The sequence below is a fragment of the Amphiura filiformis genome, chromosome 7 (assembly GCF_039555335.1).
Source record: "Amphiura filiformis chromosome 7, Afil_fr2py, whole genome shotgun sequence".
NCBI lineage: Eukaryota > Metazoa > Echinodermata > Ophiuroidea > Amphilepidida > Amphiuridae > Amphiura > Amphiura filiformis.
This window is the reverse complement of record NC_092634.1, coordinates 45,965,328-45,984,815: the sequence shown is the minus strand read 5'-3', so window position 1 is coordinate 45,984,815 and position 19,488 is coordinate 45,965,328. Positions and strand designations below refer to the sequence as shown.

Here is a 19,488-nt window from a genome sequence, read left to right as displayed (position 1 = left end):
TTAAGATTGAAAGACAGCAAGATGATGTTTGTATCAGCAAATTGGAGCAACAGTTGTCTCTTCAGGTGATGACTGCTAATAACGATATATAAACATTTTTGGTGTTTTGCTTTCCAACAAAAAGATCAGTGCATTAACTGTCATAGTAACCCTCTCTGGTTCACTTAGCGACTCCCTAGGCAGCTAGAAATTTCATTTATATACCAGAATCACTTAAGTAGAATGTGAGGTTTGTCTAAAATCCAACAAATAATTCAGATGTTATGCTTCACGGCACAGAGTCTGATCTCATTAGATAAAGGCGATATCAGCTATCCTCGAGATAGAAAAAATTATTTGTATGGATAGTTTCAACATGAAAGTCTATAATACTATCAGCATTTATCTTTGTCGCATGAAATATTTACCAAGAAGAAAAAAAGCAGCTCCATTCAATTTCATGTTACTGTACGTGAACATACAGAGGATGGACCTACAATATTGATAAAAGTGTCAAATTTTACCCTCATTTGTTTGCTTCCACTCTAACTGACTGTCTTGCAACTTGGTATTTTAGCACAACTATCCTTCTTTCAAACAAAATTCCATCTTTTAATGGTTTTATGATTTCACAAATCAATGATAGCTGCTTTAAGAACTTTTGGACAGGTGCAGAGAGTAACATCACTTCAAATTTAATTTGGTGAAATATTCTCATTGTGAGCATTCGCTCAAAGCGCTGACATACACACGTCAGAATTACACTGTCTGGTTGTCATTTTTCTTTACATACTTTTTCCTCTTTACTTTCTTCTCTCCCCCCTTCTATGATTTGAGACTTTGTACAAATCTCTCTGGCAAGTCATCTCCCTTTCTCTATGTGCATGTCTCTCTCTCCACCGTTCAACACTTCACACATGTACATATTTCAAAGAAGAATCTACACTGAGAATTTCAATTGAATGAATCCATGTTTGAACAGCTGTATTCGTCCCAACCGTGATCGTATATTGAAAATTTCAAACTACAACGCGAACGCACGACCTTGGATACATTATTACAATAATTAAAATACTAACCAATCACAAGTGAGTTGGCATGGTCGGATTTACATTCACGTCACGCACACGTGAGCGTTATCACACAGTGTACGCGGACGGTCATCACACTGTTGTGCAGCTGCGTTCATTCAATTGAAATTCCCAGTATAGTTGCCCTCTCCTTCCACATTACACACATTCATGTTTCAAAGGAAAAATTACAATCCGTAGTTCATTGCTCTCCAATCACACTGTTTGAATTTTTCTAGGAAATTTCCTACATGGCTGATTCACAAGTAAAATGTGTTCACTGTCACTTAATTGAATTAAAATGTCAACGTTTTCATCCGTAATTAAATTATTTATTCTTTATCCTTCATAGACCTCTTTCTTTCTTACCTGTGATCCATGACATTCACTCCCATTATTCACCATGGAAACAGCTCCTTTCTTAGTATGCTTGATCCGAGGCGATGTCTCCATCTCAAAATATTTGGCTTGGTCTCCATAAAGTTTACTGAAGCAAATAAAAGAATTGGAATTAAAATCATCAATTAGTCCTAATAGTTTTTACTTCCATCACCAAGAATTTGAAAAAGATTTCAGAATGCCCTATTTGAACTTGGATTAAAAATCAGATTTTAACTAGGGTCTATTTTTGCCAAGAAGTTGAGTCCAACCGAGGTGGATTTTGTGTGAACTGGGAGCTACATGTACTTGGGATATATTGATACATTTATTTTGACATACAAATATTACATGTAGATATTGAGACTTTCTGTCAAGAGAGTTTCAGCTGACATTTATAAGTAGCTCCTGCCAACAGAATGCCATTTCATGATACCAGGTGGGCAAATAGAGCTCAGGTGCTACTTAATTTTGCCCTTGCTCAATGCCATATACACCAAACTCATACAGTAAATTAACTATATTAACCCTAATCTATGACCTAATCTCACACAAGTACGATTGTAATGTAAGTCATGACCAAATTTTGTTTGTTGAAAGTGAAAATTACAATTAACATTTGCTGAACATTACATTAAAGTTCAGTACATGAAGTTAAATCAATGGACCTGAAGTTGGCACTATTTTGCATTAATTAAAACAAATTACAGCTTACAAAGGCATACAAAGGATTGCGCCTTTTCAACAGCGAGGCCACACCTTCGGAATGAGTTGCCCATCACTGTCCGAGGTCAAGAAAATATTACCACTTTCAGGAATCTTCTTAAAACTCACCTCTTTCCCACTGTTTAGCTCTTTTGCTTTCTTGTCTTCTCTCTTTTAACGCTTTGCCTACTTTTGTAAAAGGCGCTTTATAAATCGCATTGTTTATTTTATTGTTTATCATTATTTCATCTGTATTTCAAGTAACTGAACTTTTTCAGGGCAGGGAATAAAAATTGATACACAGGTTTCACAATCTTACCTGAAGATGGAGGCTCCGCCTTTACCAGTTCCTGTTGGATCACCAGTCTGAGCCATAAAATCTGTCTGTAAAAGAATGTACATTTTGTTTAATTAAATCTTGTCTACATTTTGTAAATTGTTTTTTGTTCAGAGAAATCTGAAACCAACTTTATCATAAAAATCTACAGACCATTTTGTACTTGTTTGCATAGCAAAATTTTGGCTCAATTTAATGTCACAAAGAGATAACAAATGCAACAGAAATTACTTCATTTAGAGGCTTTTTCTAAAGTTGTTGATCTTACAAAATCCCAGGGGATACTCAATACAAATGACCATATACGGGGATGTGGTGCAAATATGGGTAGCATTTTCAACCTTTTGGTAAACAATGTTTCTATGACCCCCTTTTCTAGTCCAATTTTGGTATATGGATGGGTCATTTTTTCAAAATTTTCTTAATTTTTTTAGATAATAGCACAATTTTGCCATTTAAATGTTTGAAATTTCGTCCAAACTTCGAGGAAATTTGTTAAAACTAAGACAATTTGGGTAAAATTCGGCGGAAAATTTTGAATTTTGATATATCGATGAGTCCTAATTTTTTTGAAAAAGTGGTATTTTGATGGGTTTACTTTGGGCACACCCCTACCAAAACCAAACTTGAGTACCCACCCCCCATACAAAACATTTCCATTCATTCTGGAATTTATAACCCAATAGGCCCTTCGCACTTGATTATTAGTTTCCTGTTGAAGATTTTGAAAAAGGGACGAGGTGACTTTTAATTATTAATTATTAATTATCTTTTATTTTATTTTATTTAGTTTGAACTATGACAAGCAACCTTCAACTCATTTTGACTAGAGCGGGCATTTAATTATTTCACAACAATATTTGATTTTATAAATAAGTGAAGGTGGAGTTGTACTCTTTGTTCATTCATCATTATTGTTGACATTATTAAAGTCAGAAAATGACAAGTAGAAGTAGTTGAAACTTATTTTAAAGGAGAAAATTAGAAATAAAAATAAAATAATTAATTATTTTGAGATTTTCAATTTTGGACGCGGGCGGTAAACAGGAAACTAATAATCAAGTGTGAAGGGCCATATATGTGACTCACCTGTATTGAATGGAACAAGCAGTAATTGTAGTACTTGATTTTACACAGCTTCAAGAAGTTCAGACAACCTGAGAAGGAAAGAAATTAATTGGTATTCAAATTTTAGTCTGCAGATCAGTGCATACAATGCTTCAGTGTGCAATTTTTTTTTAAATGTCAACCATGAATGATCCTAGCATTTAGGTCTAGGTCCAGGGACAACTATAAAACCGAAAAAATAAATAACTTCAAAAAAAAAAGGGAATTTCCTGCCCGGGTAATAGGATTCTCGGGCGGGACTCAAATTCCCGGGACTCACTTATAGAAAAACCCTTATAGAAAACCCGGGTTTTTTCTGAGAACAATACAAAATACGTGATCTTTTCATGACTTCAGTGACGGGACCTCGATGGCCATCAGCAGTAGTCCTAAACCTAGGCATCGGAGTTTCGCGCGATCGCAAAAAATCACGATTTTGGGGGTCCATCGCGATTTTGGTGGTCCATCGTGAATTTTGAGAATTTTGCCAAACACACTACTTTTCAATGTAAATTCACCAATAATAACCTTCACTGGTAAATAATGTTCTCATACAGATCCAAATAAGTAAAATTAGGTACTCACTAGAAATATTTCGATTCCTGTCAGGAATCTTGTTCACTCTGGTTGTGGTGAGTGGTAGTGTTTCTAGATCTTATCGGCAAACTTTGTGACTGGTCTTGATGACGTCACATGGGTTGCTGCCGATTGATGATCTGATCGTAGATCCGATCAAGTCTGTACGCCTCGATCCTTGTTCATGGTGGTGTTGCCTCTGCTTCATTATCCAAATTGCCTCTTTGAGCCAGCGGGTTGTTTTGTTGGCTTCTTGGTCGATGACTTTGGCCTCCTCCCACCCAATTACGTGATTATTTGTGGCTGTATGTTCTGCTATAGCTGATTTGTATGTTTCTGTGGCGGATGCCTTTCTCTGTGCTCTGGTGAATGTTTTTTCACCGGCCTTTTCAGATTCAGTCTTGTGTTCTTTTAACCTGGTTGACAATAAGCGGCCTGTCTCCCCTATATAGGTTTTCGGACAGCTCTTGCATGGTATCTCGTGAGACAGCTTCAGCTGTCTGAAGGGGGTCTCGTTTATCCTTGGGGTGCACGAGTGCTTTGCGGATGGTGGCATGTGGTTTCAGGGATGTTGAAAAACCATGCTTTTTAAAAATCCTTGACACTCTCTCAGATAAGCCTTCCACATACGGAAGAACTACCAGGCCTTTGCTTTTGTCTTGGCTGTCGCTAGCTTTGATTTTCTTTTGCTTAGGGAGATCTTTTTCCTCTACGACTTTCTTAATTGACCACTGGGGATAGCCGCATTGGCCGAGAGCTTGTTCTATGTGGCTCTTTTCTCTCACGCGGTCCGCTTCTTCAGAAACTAAAGAATCCTTTCTGTCGATGAGGGTCCTCACAACACCTAACTTGTGGTGTAACGGATGGTGCGATTGAAATTGCAAGTACTGGTCCGTGTGCGTTGGTTTTCTGTATATGCACAATTTGAGGGACCCATCATCTTTCTTGGTGATTAAGGTGTCCAGAAAAGGGATACTGTTGTCCGATTCTTCCTCGTACGTAAACTTAATGCTGTTTGTCGGGTCGACTTGGTTTAGATGAGCTGTCAGATTCTCCGCTTCTCCTTTCTTGATTACTTCTAGAACGTCATCGACATATCTCTTCCAGATTCTGGGTTTGCAGCTGGCCGGAGATGTGGTTATGGCTTCCTTCTCGAACCATTCCATAAAAAGGTTGACCGCTATGGGACTTAGGGGACTGCCCATTGCCATACCTTTCTTTTGTTGGAAGATTTTGCCTTTTGATGTGAAATAGGTGGTGGTGAGAATGAATTTGATTAATTCCATCAGGTCGTCGACGCTGAGGAGGGTCCGTTTTTTTAAGTCATGGTCTTTTTCCAACTTTTGGCGGATGATCTTCAGCGTGAGATCCACAGGTGTATTTGTGAATAGGGACACGACGTCGTGCGAGATCATGTATTCATCATCACCAATGGTGATCCCGTCCAAGTCCTCTGCTAATTGTTTGGAATTGAGGACGTGATGGTCTGTGTTGCCGACAAGGGGACTGATTATATCTGCCAGTGATCTCGACACATTGTAACCAATTGAGCCAGTGTAGTCGATGATTGGACGCAACGGAGTGTCTTTCTTGTGGATCTTAGGACTGCCATATATGCGCGGGACAATCTCCGCTGTTGGGAAAAGGAAATCCTTGTCCTTTTGGGAAATTTTTTCCTCACGCAGAAGTCTGTTTAAAGTGCTGACAAGTTTCCTTTTATATTTAGGAGTAGGGTCTTCCTTTAGCTCTTCATATGTACTGGTGTCATTAAGCAGATTACTAAGCTTTTCCTCATATTCGGTGGTATCTAATATAACGGTGGCTCTACCCTTATCTGCACCTAGGATTTGGATGGATTTTTCCTTCTGAAGTTCTCTAATGGCAATTCTTTCATCCTTAGTTACGTTTGATTTGGGAGCTTTGGTCGATTTGATAGCCCCTACTACCTCCGATCTAAGCTGGGCTGCATCTCCCTTCGGTAGTTTCCAACACGACTTTTCACAGGCAATTATGTACTCGTTCGTGATCGATGACTCAATCTTATCGGGGACATGGCAAAATTCAAACCGCGACTAAGTACCTTTTCTTGTGCCTTAGTTACTTTAAATTTAGATAAATTGACTACCCACCGCTTTAGCTGGCTTCCGCTGAGATCAATCTTGTCATTAAAAGATGCACAGGCGGCCTTATTAAGCTTCGGTTTTGTTGTTTTCTCCACCAACCGGTCGAACTTATTTTGTTGACGGGCGCGGACATCTTGGAAATGCTTTTCGCGAGATCTCGCGAGATGTTCGGTGATTATTTACCAGTGACTTTTATCAACGATCCTGATGAATTTGTTCAGAATAATAACCTTTTTTACAACATAACAGGCTTAAATTTTTATTCTTTTATATTTTTAAGATAATAAAAGCCCCAAAATTTTGACCCACCTGCTGAGAATTGAAGTAAATTCTGCAATACTTGTAAATGCAACGTCAGGAAATCGTGCACTTTTTGCATGCTTTCCTGGGGAAGTCCCGATTGATTTGTTTACAACCAAGCATGTGCCGCTAACGTGCGGTTAATGTTTATTTAATTATTTATCACAACCTGACAATATTCAATTTTTAATATTTTAAGTTTATTTTCTCATAAATAATCTAGGTTTCCTTTATTAGTATTATTGTTACGATGAATAAAAGCAATTTTAAAGACAAAATCCAAATGATAACCCCTTTTTCGTATTATTTGTGGTAGCACGTGTTTTAGTCTTTGTAGCATCAACAGCACGTTAATTTAAAAAAAGAAATGGCAAATGCGGAAGTGAAAGTACGAACGAAAATTGCTCAAGCACTGTTGGCAGGGCACCCTTTTTAAAGGGTGCCACTTTGAAATTTGGAAAATCATTAAAAGGGTGGGGGTTTAAACTTTGTTGGTAAAAAGGGTGGATTGATATAAAGGGTGGGTGTAAAATAAAAAGGGGTGGGGTTGTTTCAATTTTTATTGAATGATAAAATCATCCCTATTTCCAAAAATAATTGCCAAACCTGCAAACCATATCGCAAGAGAAAATTCCATTTGATGCATGTTTACATCCACTAAGCTGACATATTATAAATAACCATACTTCGCAAGCGCCACACGTGGTTCTCTCTTTGCTTCGCATACACCCATAATGTTAGCAAGTTACCGGGATTTAAACAGTGGCATGACATTGGCTGCAGCTTTTTGAGGGACTTCAGTGTGTTCAAATGGCGGATAAAGCATAAGTGGTGGGGGTCCTGACTTTGTACATAAAAAGGGTGCCTGGGTTAAAAGGGTGCCACAAAAATAAAAAGGGTGGGGGTATGACCCCTCTGCCAACAGTGTCAAGATTGACAGACTTTGCTCATGTTTTTGCACCTGTTTTTGACCACGTTTCGGACCAAAACTGAAACGAGAAAAATTATCATAGCGAACGGAGATGGAATATCACGGCGAAAATGCACTTTTTTTTTTTTTTTTAACAATCAACATTTGATGAGGTGTAGACCCGGGGTATGTGTGTATTGTCATAATCGTGAATTTCAGATGGACGCACAAAAATCTGTCTGGAAAACGCATTTTCGCGCTTTTTTACTTGAATTTTCGCGCATTTTCACGCTTTTTACAAAACCGGCCGCGCATTTTGCCGTTTTAAATCGCGCGAAACTCCGGTGCCTACCTAAACCTTAAACATCATTTTCCGAGGCGCGGAAGTACACCAAATTGGTGTCGAGTGACCTTTGACATTCTTTTGTGGCGAGTGATATGGTCTTTCAATTCACGCCGAGTGTCCTTGACAGGCTTGACTATGCTTCAGTGGTCATGAAAGAATTCAAAAGATAACCTCTGCCCCAATAATCCCAAGCTATTGTCTGAAACTGCACCTCGGAAGATGTATGGTAAGAACTCAGTCCTCAAATGATAGTCATATAACGACCAAAAGATAAGTGACTGACTATCATTGACGACTGAGTTCCGCAGACTACATCAGCAGTAAATTTCGCTAGGTTACTTTAAGTGCCATAAATAAAAAAGTTCATAATATTACACGCTCATATTTGTCTGGGTCAGAATTCGAAGTGTTATCTCTGATTTTATATGTGTAAACATGACTATACTATTACTAAGACTAAGAATTCCAATTGAATGAACGCAGCTTTCAACAGCTGCATTAGATCCAACTGCGATCGTATATCGCGTATTTCAAACTACAACGCGAACGCACGACCTTGGATACAATCAATGCTAACCAATCAGTCTGGTCCAATCACGAGTGCGTTGACATGGTTGGATTCACTTCCGGTCGCATGTGTGTAATTTTGTGTAATACAGGCCAAAAACTTACCAAAAAATGATTTTTGGATATTTTGGAGGTTTTGACCCCTTTTATTAATCAACATGACTTTTGAAGAAAAAATATGTTCCGTTTTTGCGAAAACGGACAGTTTCCGCCTAATTAATGTACACGATTCAATGTAAATTTGAAATTTTTTTAAATGCATTTTTCTCATTTTCAACTATTATCAGAACAATTTATATTGCACATCATTGGAATAGAGTTTTTGGAATATTTTGTATCAGATTATGTTCCAAACATGATTGTGAACATCTTGGAGTCAATAAATGACTCTTTCAATAAAAGGCGTCTTGTATACAGGGTGTATAAAAAGTACGTAAAATTAATAAATTATTTTTTTGAATTTTTAAGGGGGTACTACCGTACTACACCCCTAGCCATTTTTTTTTGCTTATTTTTGTGTTTTTCTCAAAAATTATAGCGCATTGATGACAAGTAAGATATGTATATTATAGGGGCAAGGACTACAACTACTGCACTGAAAATTCAGCAACTCAAGGCAAGTCGTTATTGATTTATTGATCAAATATTGGTTTTCCCTCATTTGTGACTGTAACTCCACAACTGGTCATGTTTTTTGAGGTGGGCACCCAAAAAAGGTGGAGCTGTCACATTTTCCAAAAAAAATTATCTTCTTCTTCATATATTTTTGCTAAAATCCATCATGAAGAAATGGTTTTGGTCTCATTTGGAAGATAAATTATTAATCTAATGAAATAGTAACAAATACAGTTGAACAAATGTATTAATTAATTACAACCGCTTAATTAAGTTAATTAGCCAGGGGTGGAGCCGGTAGAGGAGGAGCCGGTAGAGGAGGAGCTCTGTGTAAATCCAATGAGAAGTTGGTGTTCAATAATAAAATATATGCACTTTGTTGTCTAATAGAAGTAAAAATGCATTTGCATAATGTTAATCTTATTTTTTTTAACTTTCTATAACTATAATTGCCTAGCTAATCTTAATAAACTTAGTAATTAAGGATTTAACGAGCTTTTAATTAATGCAGGGGAATGTGTGTCATGCAATACAATGGGCTTTAAATTTTGCATGCATGAAAAAAGGAATGAAAATAAATCTCATCTGTCATAAATAGATCTTTTAAATTGTTTTATCTTTGAAATATCTATCAAATAAATCTTCTCAAAGGAGATTATTGCAGTCAAAGGATTTAATCTGATGACATATTGATCTCTGGTTATTGTTAAATAGTTTATTGATGTAGGCTAATTGTGCATCTGTATATGCCTACATACATGTACCATTGTTACAATTTATTCACTGTGGATTTTGAAACACCCTATATGGAATTGGATATTTAAATGTGATATTATAGCAATTCTTTAAACTATTTTGTTTCCAAATTTGAAGTGCATTTGCTTACAAATGGCACTTAGGGAAATGTTACATTAAATTAAACAATTTAAAATACAACTTTTTTCACACCCTGTATAACATAATGGGCTTAACAAATATAGTGCAAACTAAATATTTAATGAAAGGACTAATTGTGTACATTCCAAATACCAAGTTCATTTTCCAATTTAATATACTATGTAGAAATATTAGAGTGGTAAAGAAATGTAATATTTTAGGTATTTTTCAATGGAATCACCCTGTATGATATTTTTGGCACACCCTGTATATCCATTCAAACTTAACAGATTTGCAATCCTGACAATATATGCTTTCTAAAAATATATACTTTTACATAGTTTGGGTGAAAACTTTTTGAAATATAATCAGAAATACAAAAAAGGAGTTGATTTTTGACAAATTGCAAGATGTGACGCAATTGGGTCCCACCTCAAAAAACATGACCAACTGTTGTCTGTGCTGAAATAAAATTTTCAGTGTAGCAGTTGTAGTCCTTGCTCCTATAGGCCTAATATACATATCTTACTTGTCACCAATGCTCTATAATTTTTGAGAACAATGCAAAAATAGGCACAAAATTGGGCAGGGGTGTAGTACCCCCTTAAGTTTCTTCAAATTCGATATTAGAAAACAATAGAATACATAAGGAATTTAGTGCATTCCATGCAAATCAGCGTGCCACTTACAAGTAGTGATACTGAAAATGTTTTGATGTTTCAGAACAATACTCTGATGTGTTACTCACAATTAAATACTTAAAACAGCCTTGTATTATGTACTGTTTAAAAGATATTCATTGCAAAACATGTCTGGGTATGACAAAAAATAACATTCCCATTCACTCAGCACACACAAACTTCCTCCTGACCCACCTGCTCCTCCACCCCCGCAATTTCAAATGTAAACTGCTGCCATTTTTTTATTTAAACTTCTGTTTCATTGACATTTTCCACAATTTTTACTCCATCCTTCCTAGCTCAATAGGGAAAGGGGTTGTTGCAGAATAATATTTTTTGTTCCGCCCCATTTAGAAAAATGTAACACCTCCACCTTTTTAGGGTACGAACTTGTGACATGCGACCTTCCGCGTTACTCACGCACAGTCGCACACAGGCTGGCGTACATCGCACAGTGTACGCAAAAATTTGTCACGCTATTGAAAGCTGCGTTCATTCAATTGGAATTCCCACTATAGAATAACATTTTCCCATTTTTTGGAAGTCCGAATTGCTCGTTTTTAGTGGTCATGGACAGTGTTCGATTTTCATCTATTTTTTTGTGTAGCAAAAATTGCTACTCACTTTCAGATTTGAGTAGCAATTCCAAAATTTTGAGTAGCAGTTTGTTTTCACCATATTTTATCGATTTTTTTGCATTTTCTTGTCTTCTCACAGATTACTCAATCCCGGTACTCAATGCTTAAAAAAATAGACAAAAATCAAGCACTGCATGGATACCATCTTTAGGCCCCTATTGGAAAAGAGAAAGACCTCACCTTCTGGGAAAATCCACCTTATTCTAGTTACATTGCCCTTCCCATCCATGGATCTGATGTTTTGAAATTGCAACAATAATTTACACATACCACACCCATGCATGGAAAACTGTAACATTTGTTAAGCGTAATATTACTGGGTAATTTTGTCATTTGGAAGGAAATTTACTAGATGATGTGAAACTATACCATATAATGCGCCGGTTAACATAGTAGAGAGGCAACGTCCCGGGCAACGTTATGCAATTGCAATTGCAGACCGAATGTGGTTCAAAATTCGGCACCTAAACTTCCTAAGCTGATTATCATGTGCCCTTTCTAAACGCAAATTTTCCTTCAGTAATCAAGAGAAGTCCTACATTTTTGAGTAGAGGAAACTCACTTATTTACTAGCTGAAGCATTAAAATAATGTGAGGAATCTATGAAATCCTAAAAATCTTGTGTAGTTTTGGAAGATTGTCACCAAGGACACACGATATTTCCGTCTCACCACTGAACTATACACCCATATAAACATAGCTACTTCTATGATGTCATAAATGAATATGCATGTTTTTTGTTATCTGGTAATACATGGAAGTATGTAACACAACGTGTCATTTGCATAAAATTTGCATATAAGGGAGGATACTGTATTTCGTTTAATGGCGTAAACATCACGATTTGGGGACTTTTGGGTCATATTTTTGTGGATGATTTTCTTGGAAATGGAATTTATGGAGACATTCTTGACTTCGACAAATGGTAACTTGCAAATGATGGTATATCAGCGTGGTTCACGGTGCAAGTAGGCATTTTCCTGATTTTTTGGATCGCATTTTTTGCTACTGGTCTGTGTAGTTGAGTAGCAGTTTGTAGAAAATGACTCGCATTTTGCGATGCGAATCCAGGTAAATCGAACACTGGTCATGGATGGTGGTTTTGACCCTTTATAAAGCCTGAAAACATCAATACTAAAGATAGGCTATCAGTCGCTTGTGCAGATATATGTTAGCATTGGATTTCATTTCTTGTTCATACATACGCGCTATATATAGGTTAGTCCGAGGTGCTCTGACGATAACACTCCGATCGCCAGGCAATCTACGTTAGGCCAGTGGGACAACGAAACCGCTACGTGAACGAGCTATATATAGGTATGCTAGGTGAATTCAAATTTGCCATCAAACTGCATCATTTCATATATCAAATTAAGGAGTACCTTTAGAATACCCTACCACATCGACGGCGCCAAGCTGCACCTTTTTGGTAAAACTACACCGGCGTCGCGTCGGTAGAATTACTTATTAATGGGATAGATTAGAGGTATATGAGTCAGGTTTTTAATAAAGTATATATGTCGGCGTTTGACTTAATGAAGTTTGCATTCATCAAGGTAATAAGTGTTAGTACGATTAAATTATTGTGGTTACTTCTAGATAGTAGCAATGTCATATTTTAAATTTAATTTAAGCATAATGAAATAACTATATTGCATTATATAATGACTTAGAAGTATTAATTATGCATAACAGATTTTAATGTACTCAAGTAATAATGATTGATCGCATCAAAAGATGATGTTAATAAGCATGATATAATTATAATTAGTGTGACGTATAAGAGGCCGATTGTAATTGGTTATGAATGATTATATAATTCTAATTATTATGATGGATTAGAGGGCGATGGTAGTTAATTAATAATTATGACATAATGATAATGAGTGTGAGGGATAAGAGGGTTGTAAGTAATTAACAATGATTGTTAAAAGTGATTAAAGTTATATTGATAAGAGGAATGTTAATTGTTAATGAGTGGTTTGTTTAAGAAGATGAGTAGCATTTATTTCATGGAGTAAATACGTATCATAATATTGAATATTGATGTGATGGAGAATAAAGATATCGTTGTCGCCGTGCTACAGCGACGCCACAAAGGTATCGCTGTTGCTGTGCTACAGCGACGCGCAAGCTAGACCTTTATGAGGGGCCTACACCGACGGCGTGTAAGGTAGACCTATTTCCGTAAGGCTACACCGGCGGTCCAAAGGTGCACCTTATGTAGGCCTAATTGTTAAAGTTGCCATATTAGCAAATGAGTGTGGTGGAGGAAGGTATCGTTGTTGCTGTGCTACAGCGGCGGCGTAAAGCTAGACCTTTTTACAAGGCTACACCGGACGGCGCTGAAGGTATCGCTGTTGCCGTGCTACAGCGACGGCCCGAAGCTATCCCTTTTTAATGGGCTACACCGACGGCGAGAAGGTGCCGTTGTTGCCGTGCTACAGCGACGGCGCTAAGGTGTCGTTGTTGCCGTGCTACAGCGACGGCGCAAAGCTAGACTTTTTTGAGGGGCTAAGCCGACGGCACGAAGGTATACCTATTTCCATATGGTAACACCGATGGCACTGGGGTATACCTTACTTGGTCATGTCACCAAATGAATGTAGGGGAGGTAGGTATCGCTGTTGCCGTGCTACAGCGACGGCGCCAAGCTATACCTTTTTACGGGGCTACACCGACGGCGCGAAGGTATCGCTGTTGCCGTGCTACAGCGACGGCGCCAAGCTAGACCTTTTTACAGGGCTACACCGACGGCGGAAGGTATCGCTGTTGCCGTGCTACAGCGACGGCGCGAAGGTGTCGTTGTTGCCGTGCTACAGCGACGGCGTAAGCTAGACTTTTTGAGGGGCTAAACCGACAGCGCGTAAGTATACCTATTTCCGTATGGTAACACCGACGGCACTGAGGTATACCTTATTTGGTCATGTCACCAAATTAATGTAGGGGAGGAAGGTATCGCCGTTGCTGTGCTACAGCGACGGTAGCCGGCTATACTCTTTTACTGGGCTACACCGACGGCGCGAAGCTATCGTTGTTGCTGTGCTACGCGACGGCGCAAAGCTAGACTTTTGCGTATTTTGTAATGACTTTATCATGTTAGCAAATAAAGGTAAGGAAGAGGAAGAAGGTATCGCTGTTACCGTGCTAGAGTGACGCCGCTAACCTATACCTTGCCATTGGGTGAAGGTTCGCTGTTGCCGTGCTACAGCGGCGCGCGAATGATTTTTTTATTATTTGATTATTTAAAGAATAAAAATTAATGACCTGCTTGGTTTTAGGATTAACCAACACATGTTTATTTACGCTTCGCCAGCCCATACCCGACTATTAAAAAAGCCGTTAAAAACTAATCCCTATTAATCAACATGCACGTATTGAATCATATATTTGCATATTGATACAAGTGATCGTTGGATTGTAGATGATGATGCTTGGGCGTTATACATATGATGCACATGTGAAATGGGGAGTTGCTTGTTTGTTGACAAGAGCAAATATTAAGTTAAGTTGTCATTGGTAAGCGCATAATGCACATAACTTAGTTTGCACCTGGTTGTCACTGGTTGGGGCATTTATGAACACGTATACACTGGTTTATGTGATTTCATAATTTCCAGATATTATAAATAAAAACAGGACCGTGACCACTGAAAAATTAATTAAGAAGAAACAGAACTTTTGCACCTGGGTATCACTGGTTGGGGCCTTTTATGAACGAGCGTATACACTGGTTTATGTGATTTCATACTTTGCAGTTGTTGTAAATAAAAACAGGACCGTGACCACTAAAAAGTTAATTAATAAGAAAATGGTCATTCATCGCTCATACAGTTCCGACTAATTAGGTGAAAAAATAAGCATCATAAGACATTTATTTTACAAGTTCAACAAAACATTGTGAATGAAACAGAACTTGTAATTATCTTCCATCTTTATTCAGATTTGTATTGAGCGTAAAAAAGCGGTCAATATAAAGTAAAGCTTTGCAGTGGTAGGGCGTTTTATGAACGACGTATAATCATGATAATTTTTATCATTTATACTTAGCAAGGTCTTTTAAAAAGAAGAAATTTGGTACAAAAATCATGGAAATTGGTAGTAGGGTTGTTGAGAAATTGTCGTTCAAAGTTCACACGGCGATGTCGCTGTAGCCCTGCAACAACGATAACCTTCCTCATAGGCATCGCATTAATGGGTGAATATTTATAAAGTTTGTTTGTTTGTTTGTTTGTTTGTTAATTCATTAATTATCAAACGGCGATGTCGCTGTAGCCCTGCAACAACAATAACCTTCCTCATGGGCATAAGATTAATGACTGAATATTGATAAAAGTTAATTGTTTAAGAACGTTAATTAATTGATTAATTATCAAGCGGAAAGTCGCTGTAGCCCTGCAACAACGGTAACCTTCCTGGTGTGCATCAGAAAATTTACATTTATAATTAATGACTGACTATTGTTAAAAGTTAATGTTTTTATTTAATATTCTTAAGTTAATTAATAATTTTTTATCTCTTCTTTAAATAAGACAATTAATGAATGGAAACTGATCATTATGCAGATTTATGATTCCTGGCTGATTATGGGAAGCAAAGCAATAACTATGAATATTAATTAAATTTAAAATTTACTAATGTTCCTCTTCTTGATTATATAGTGGCATTATTAATTAAATTACTACAATGTGGTTTTGAATCTCTCTCGTTCGTTTATTTAATTTGCTGAATTAAGTGATTTATTAATTGCACTCATTCAATGTAATCATATCATCGAGTTTCGCGCCGTCGGTGTAGCAGGGCTAAAACTAGGGTAGCTTCAATGACGGCCAAATGTGGTAGGGTATAGTAAAGTTTAGCCCAAATTAAAGCCCTTGAGTAAACAAAGCCAAAACTGAAAACCATTTTTTCATAGCACTTTCCGTAGCAAAGTTACATCTTGTCAAAGATTGACTTTCATCAAAAAGTTTCAGCTAGCAAAATTCCCCAAAACGGCATTTCGGGGTGTTTCTAGATCTTTTAAGTCTCATTATGATAGCAGCTTTTTTAATGGAACTGCTATCCAAATCCTCTAAAATTCCATGTGCGGGTGACTTATCACCATAAAAATCACATATTTGGGTCAAGTGAAGTATAGAAAACATATTTATGTAGGTTTCTTTCTTCGGGCACTTGTTTTAAATTTCTATGTAAAAATGCATTGACATTGTCGGCGAATTTGGCTGACTAGCAAATGTGTTAACTAAGGTTTGCCTTAGCCCTAGAACTCTGGCCATAGTATCCGTTTTTACTTCTACTAGGGCCAGAGGCACTTACATTGAAAAATTTGTTGGAGATGCTTGAACGATCCAAAAAAAAAAATGACAGCATTTCAATGCTTGATCGAGGTCACTAATTAACATGATAAAACCCACTTGAGAACACACAATCGCGGTCATTTCTAAAGATGCATTTATACTCAATCGCTTTTGGAGAAACCTGAATCGCACGCATGGTCAGTGTACTAAATCGCCGTCGTATTTGCCTGCTGAGCATGCGCATGATTTGCTGTTTTTCAAAAGCGACACGTAGGCCTATATTGACACCCTCTGTCGGTCAACGTTCTCTAAAATTGCACACATAACTTGTGTAGTTAGCGACAATGATTCAGTCTGGGTATAAACACAGCTTTACACAATGACTAATTTACATAGGCACAAAAGACCGTGTTCATGTACCGTTACTCAGCCAAACATGGCAGAGTAGGTCCCGGATTACCCTGAGTAAAGATAGTCACTTGTGCTGAGCATGAAATTGGCCACTTATCGCTCACTGTTCAAAATGTGACATCTACACCAATTACAGTCCCGAAACTGTCTACTTTTTAGCCGACCTCAATTCCGAAACATTTAGTGATAGTTAAAAATGCGATCCCCAACCCTTTGGTTACCTTTGGACGAATTTTTCGAAATATACGCGGAGTCTCCGTGTCTGAAATTCCCCGGTACAAACATCGAAAATTTCGCAATTCTCAGTTCCGGTGATGATACTATATCCGCATCGCTGACATGAATATGCATATCTCTGACCCCTGTAAGGTCAAAAACGTGGCGTTGATTTCAACCAATCCGATCCACCGTTTAATAAGCAGCTTGATACTGACGTCATATCTGAGGTGACCAGGAGGCAGGAGCTACCATTTTGGTAACCTGAACTCGACTCGTGCGTTCTTTTGGTTCACATAAATCGAACAAAATTTTCAATAACGGGTAATAGTATGATTTCAATTTTTTATTAATGAAGTTACTTGTAGTTTTGAGGAATGACAAAGTTGTTTTTGGAAACTTAGATGTTTGTTTCAACTGATGATGTAGGATCGCAAGGTGAGTGAATTCGTGAAGAGATTTGCTTGTTTGAGTGATAGTAGGATACGGGTGTAGGCTAGTCCTCTGTGTTTGACCGGCTCCGGCGTCTCAATTCACGGCGTCTCAATTCGTACCTGCTTACCAGACAGCAATACTGCGTATTGCTGTATGGAACCAGATATAGTCCCGGATCTTCTGTACATGTTCCTATCTCCTCAACGTTATACCTTTCCAACAAGGAAAGAGATACGAAAGGCGAACGTCTAGTTTGCCTGGGTTACCTACTATATAACGGCGCGCGTGATTGGTCGAGAGCCGGGCATAAACAGCGTTTATGACCGGTGGCCCGGATGTGCGATCTCGGGGTAAAGAAAACGAAGGAAATTCATCCTTTTTTATGATGTTCCTTGTTATCGTTTGTCATTATTTTGATGAAATAAGAATCACAAAAAATGTTCTGGTATGTATGAACGGGGTCAAGCGGCCCCTCGGGCATAAACAACCGTTTAGTCATGAAAATATATGAATGAACCCCTAATTTATTGTTCACTGTATGGAAAAGCCTCTTCTGTTGTATCTTGTAATAAATTGGTTGTATTTCCCACGCACAAGCAAGGAAAGAAGCTGAAGGAAGGATCAAAATTCGGAAGACGAACTGTCAGTGAGATGACGTCCTTTTTCAGAGCTATTTTCACTTACATCTTGGTCGTTCTTCAGGGTATAGATCAACAACAATATCACCCAATGTTGTTTCTAACAGTACAGCCATTTTTAAGCCAAAAATATAGTCAATACAGGAGCAAATTTAACTCAAACTGCCTGCACAAAAACTCAGAATTCGTACATGTGCGCTGCCATTTTCTTTTGCAGAAGCTAAAGACTGCCCTCTGTCGACAATAAGTTCTGACTTGCCATATTTAAAAAACAAAATTTTGTGAAAAATGAAGAGGGTACAAAATAACTGAGATGGACTGTTGGTTGGACTGGATGGGTTATAGGCCTACATGTAGCCACCACCTTCTGTCTTGGAAATTTACCTGACTGGCGCCCTCTATTTTGGATTACCAGCTAGAGATGCACTAAATCATAAGATAAAAGTCACAGAATTGTTTGACCATCTCGGAGTAGATTTACCTTTTCTACCGTAAAGATTACGTAAAGATTACGTATTATTGCATAAGTGGATGGATATTATGTTGTGCCAGGAAATAAATCACTTGTAGTCTGAGATCCAACAAGAACGGATAAGTACTATTGTGTTTCCTAGCTGTTATATTATATGCAAATCTTGCGTGTATTGGGAAAATGGTCATTCGAGTCATGTCAAACCAAATTTGTGATGTCAAGAATAGAACAAAAGGGTTTGCTAATGAGCAGCGATAGACTCAAGAACGAGTCAGAAATTAGACCCTACATTAGTAGAAAAGGTGTATATGATCGTTACCTCGATTATACACAAGACATAGGCTAAAGTTGTAGCTTCGATAAAGTATCGGAGCAAAAGTTTTGTGCATGTACATTTGCAGTATAGTATACTGCATTGGTATCGTACACAGTGTGTGTACTGTACATTATAATTTGTGCTCAGCTCAGCGCTGAGAAATTCACTTGCAGCACATGCTTGTCAAACACGCTGGCGCTAGACTTGATCAAGACTTGCGTTCATGCTATAGTGGACCTAAATAGGCTAGGTCTAACTTGCTTGGGTTTGGACTTAGATAAGTCTAATCTTTGTTATGACTGGAAGCATCCTTGCCCTTGACAAGTAAAGTTGTAAATTTGTTTCTGAATTTAATTCAGGGACCATCTCAGATTTAGTGAGATAGTAAACAAGCCAGTTTATTGTAAAATAGACTCATTATGGCCGCAAAATATCCAGGGGATATTGAACAGGTTGAGAATGCTAGCAAAATTAGCAGGAGATCAAAGAGTAGTAT

The 19,488-nt window shown here is 37.7% G+C and overlaps 1 protein-coding gene across 1 annotated transcript in view; it reads right to left on the bottom strand.

The window, feature by feature from the left end:
• The window catches only part of LOC140157245 (peptidyl-prolyl cis-trans isomerase-like 4), an 84,642-nt gene extending 66,230 nt beyond the window's left edge, over nt 1–18,412 (bottom strand). The window contains exons 1-4 of the mRNA XM_072180370.1: nt 18,251–18,412; nt 3,559–3,626; nt 2,452–2,516; nt 1,419–1,536 (exon numbers count right to left, since the gene is read on the bottom strand). Coding sequence (XP_072036471.1) covers nt 1,419–1,536; nt 2,452–2,516; nt 3,559–3,626; nt 18,251–18,320 — 321 coding nt within the window. The 5' untranslated portion in view covers nt 18,321–18,412. The remainder of the gene's footprint in view (nt 1–1,418; nt 1,537–2,451; nt 2,517–3,558; nt 3,627–18,250) is intronic.
• Nucleotides 18,413–19,488: the final 1,076 nt, after the last annotated feature.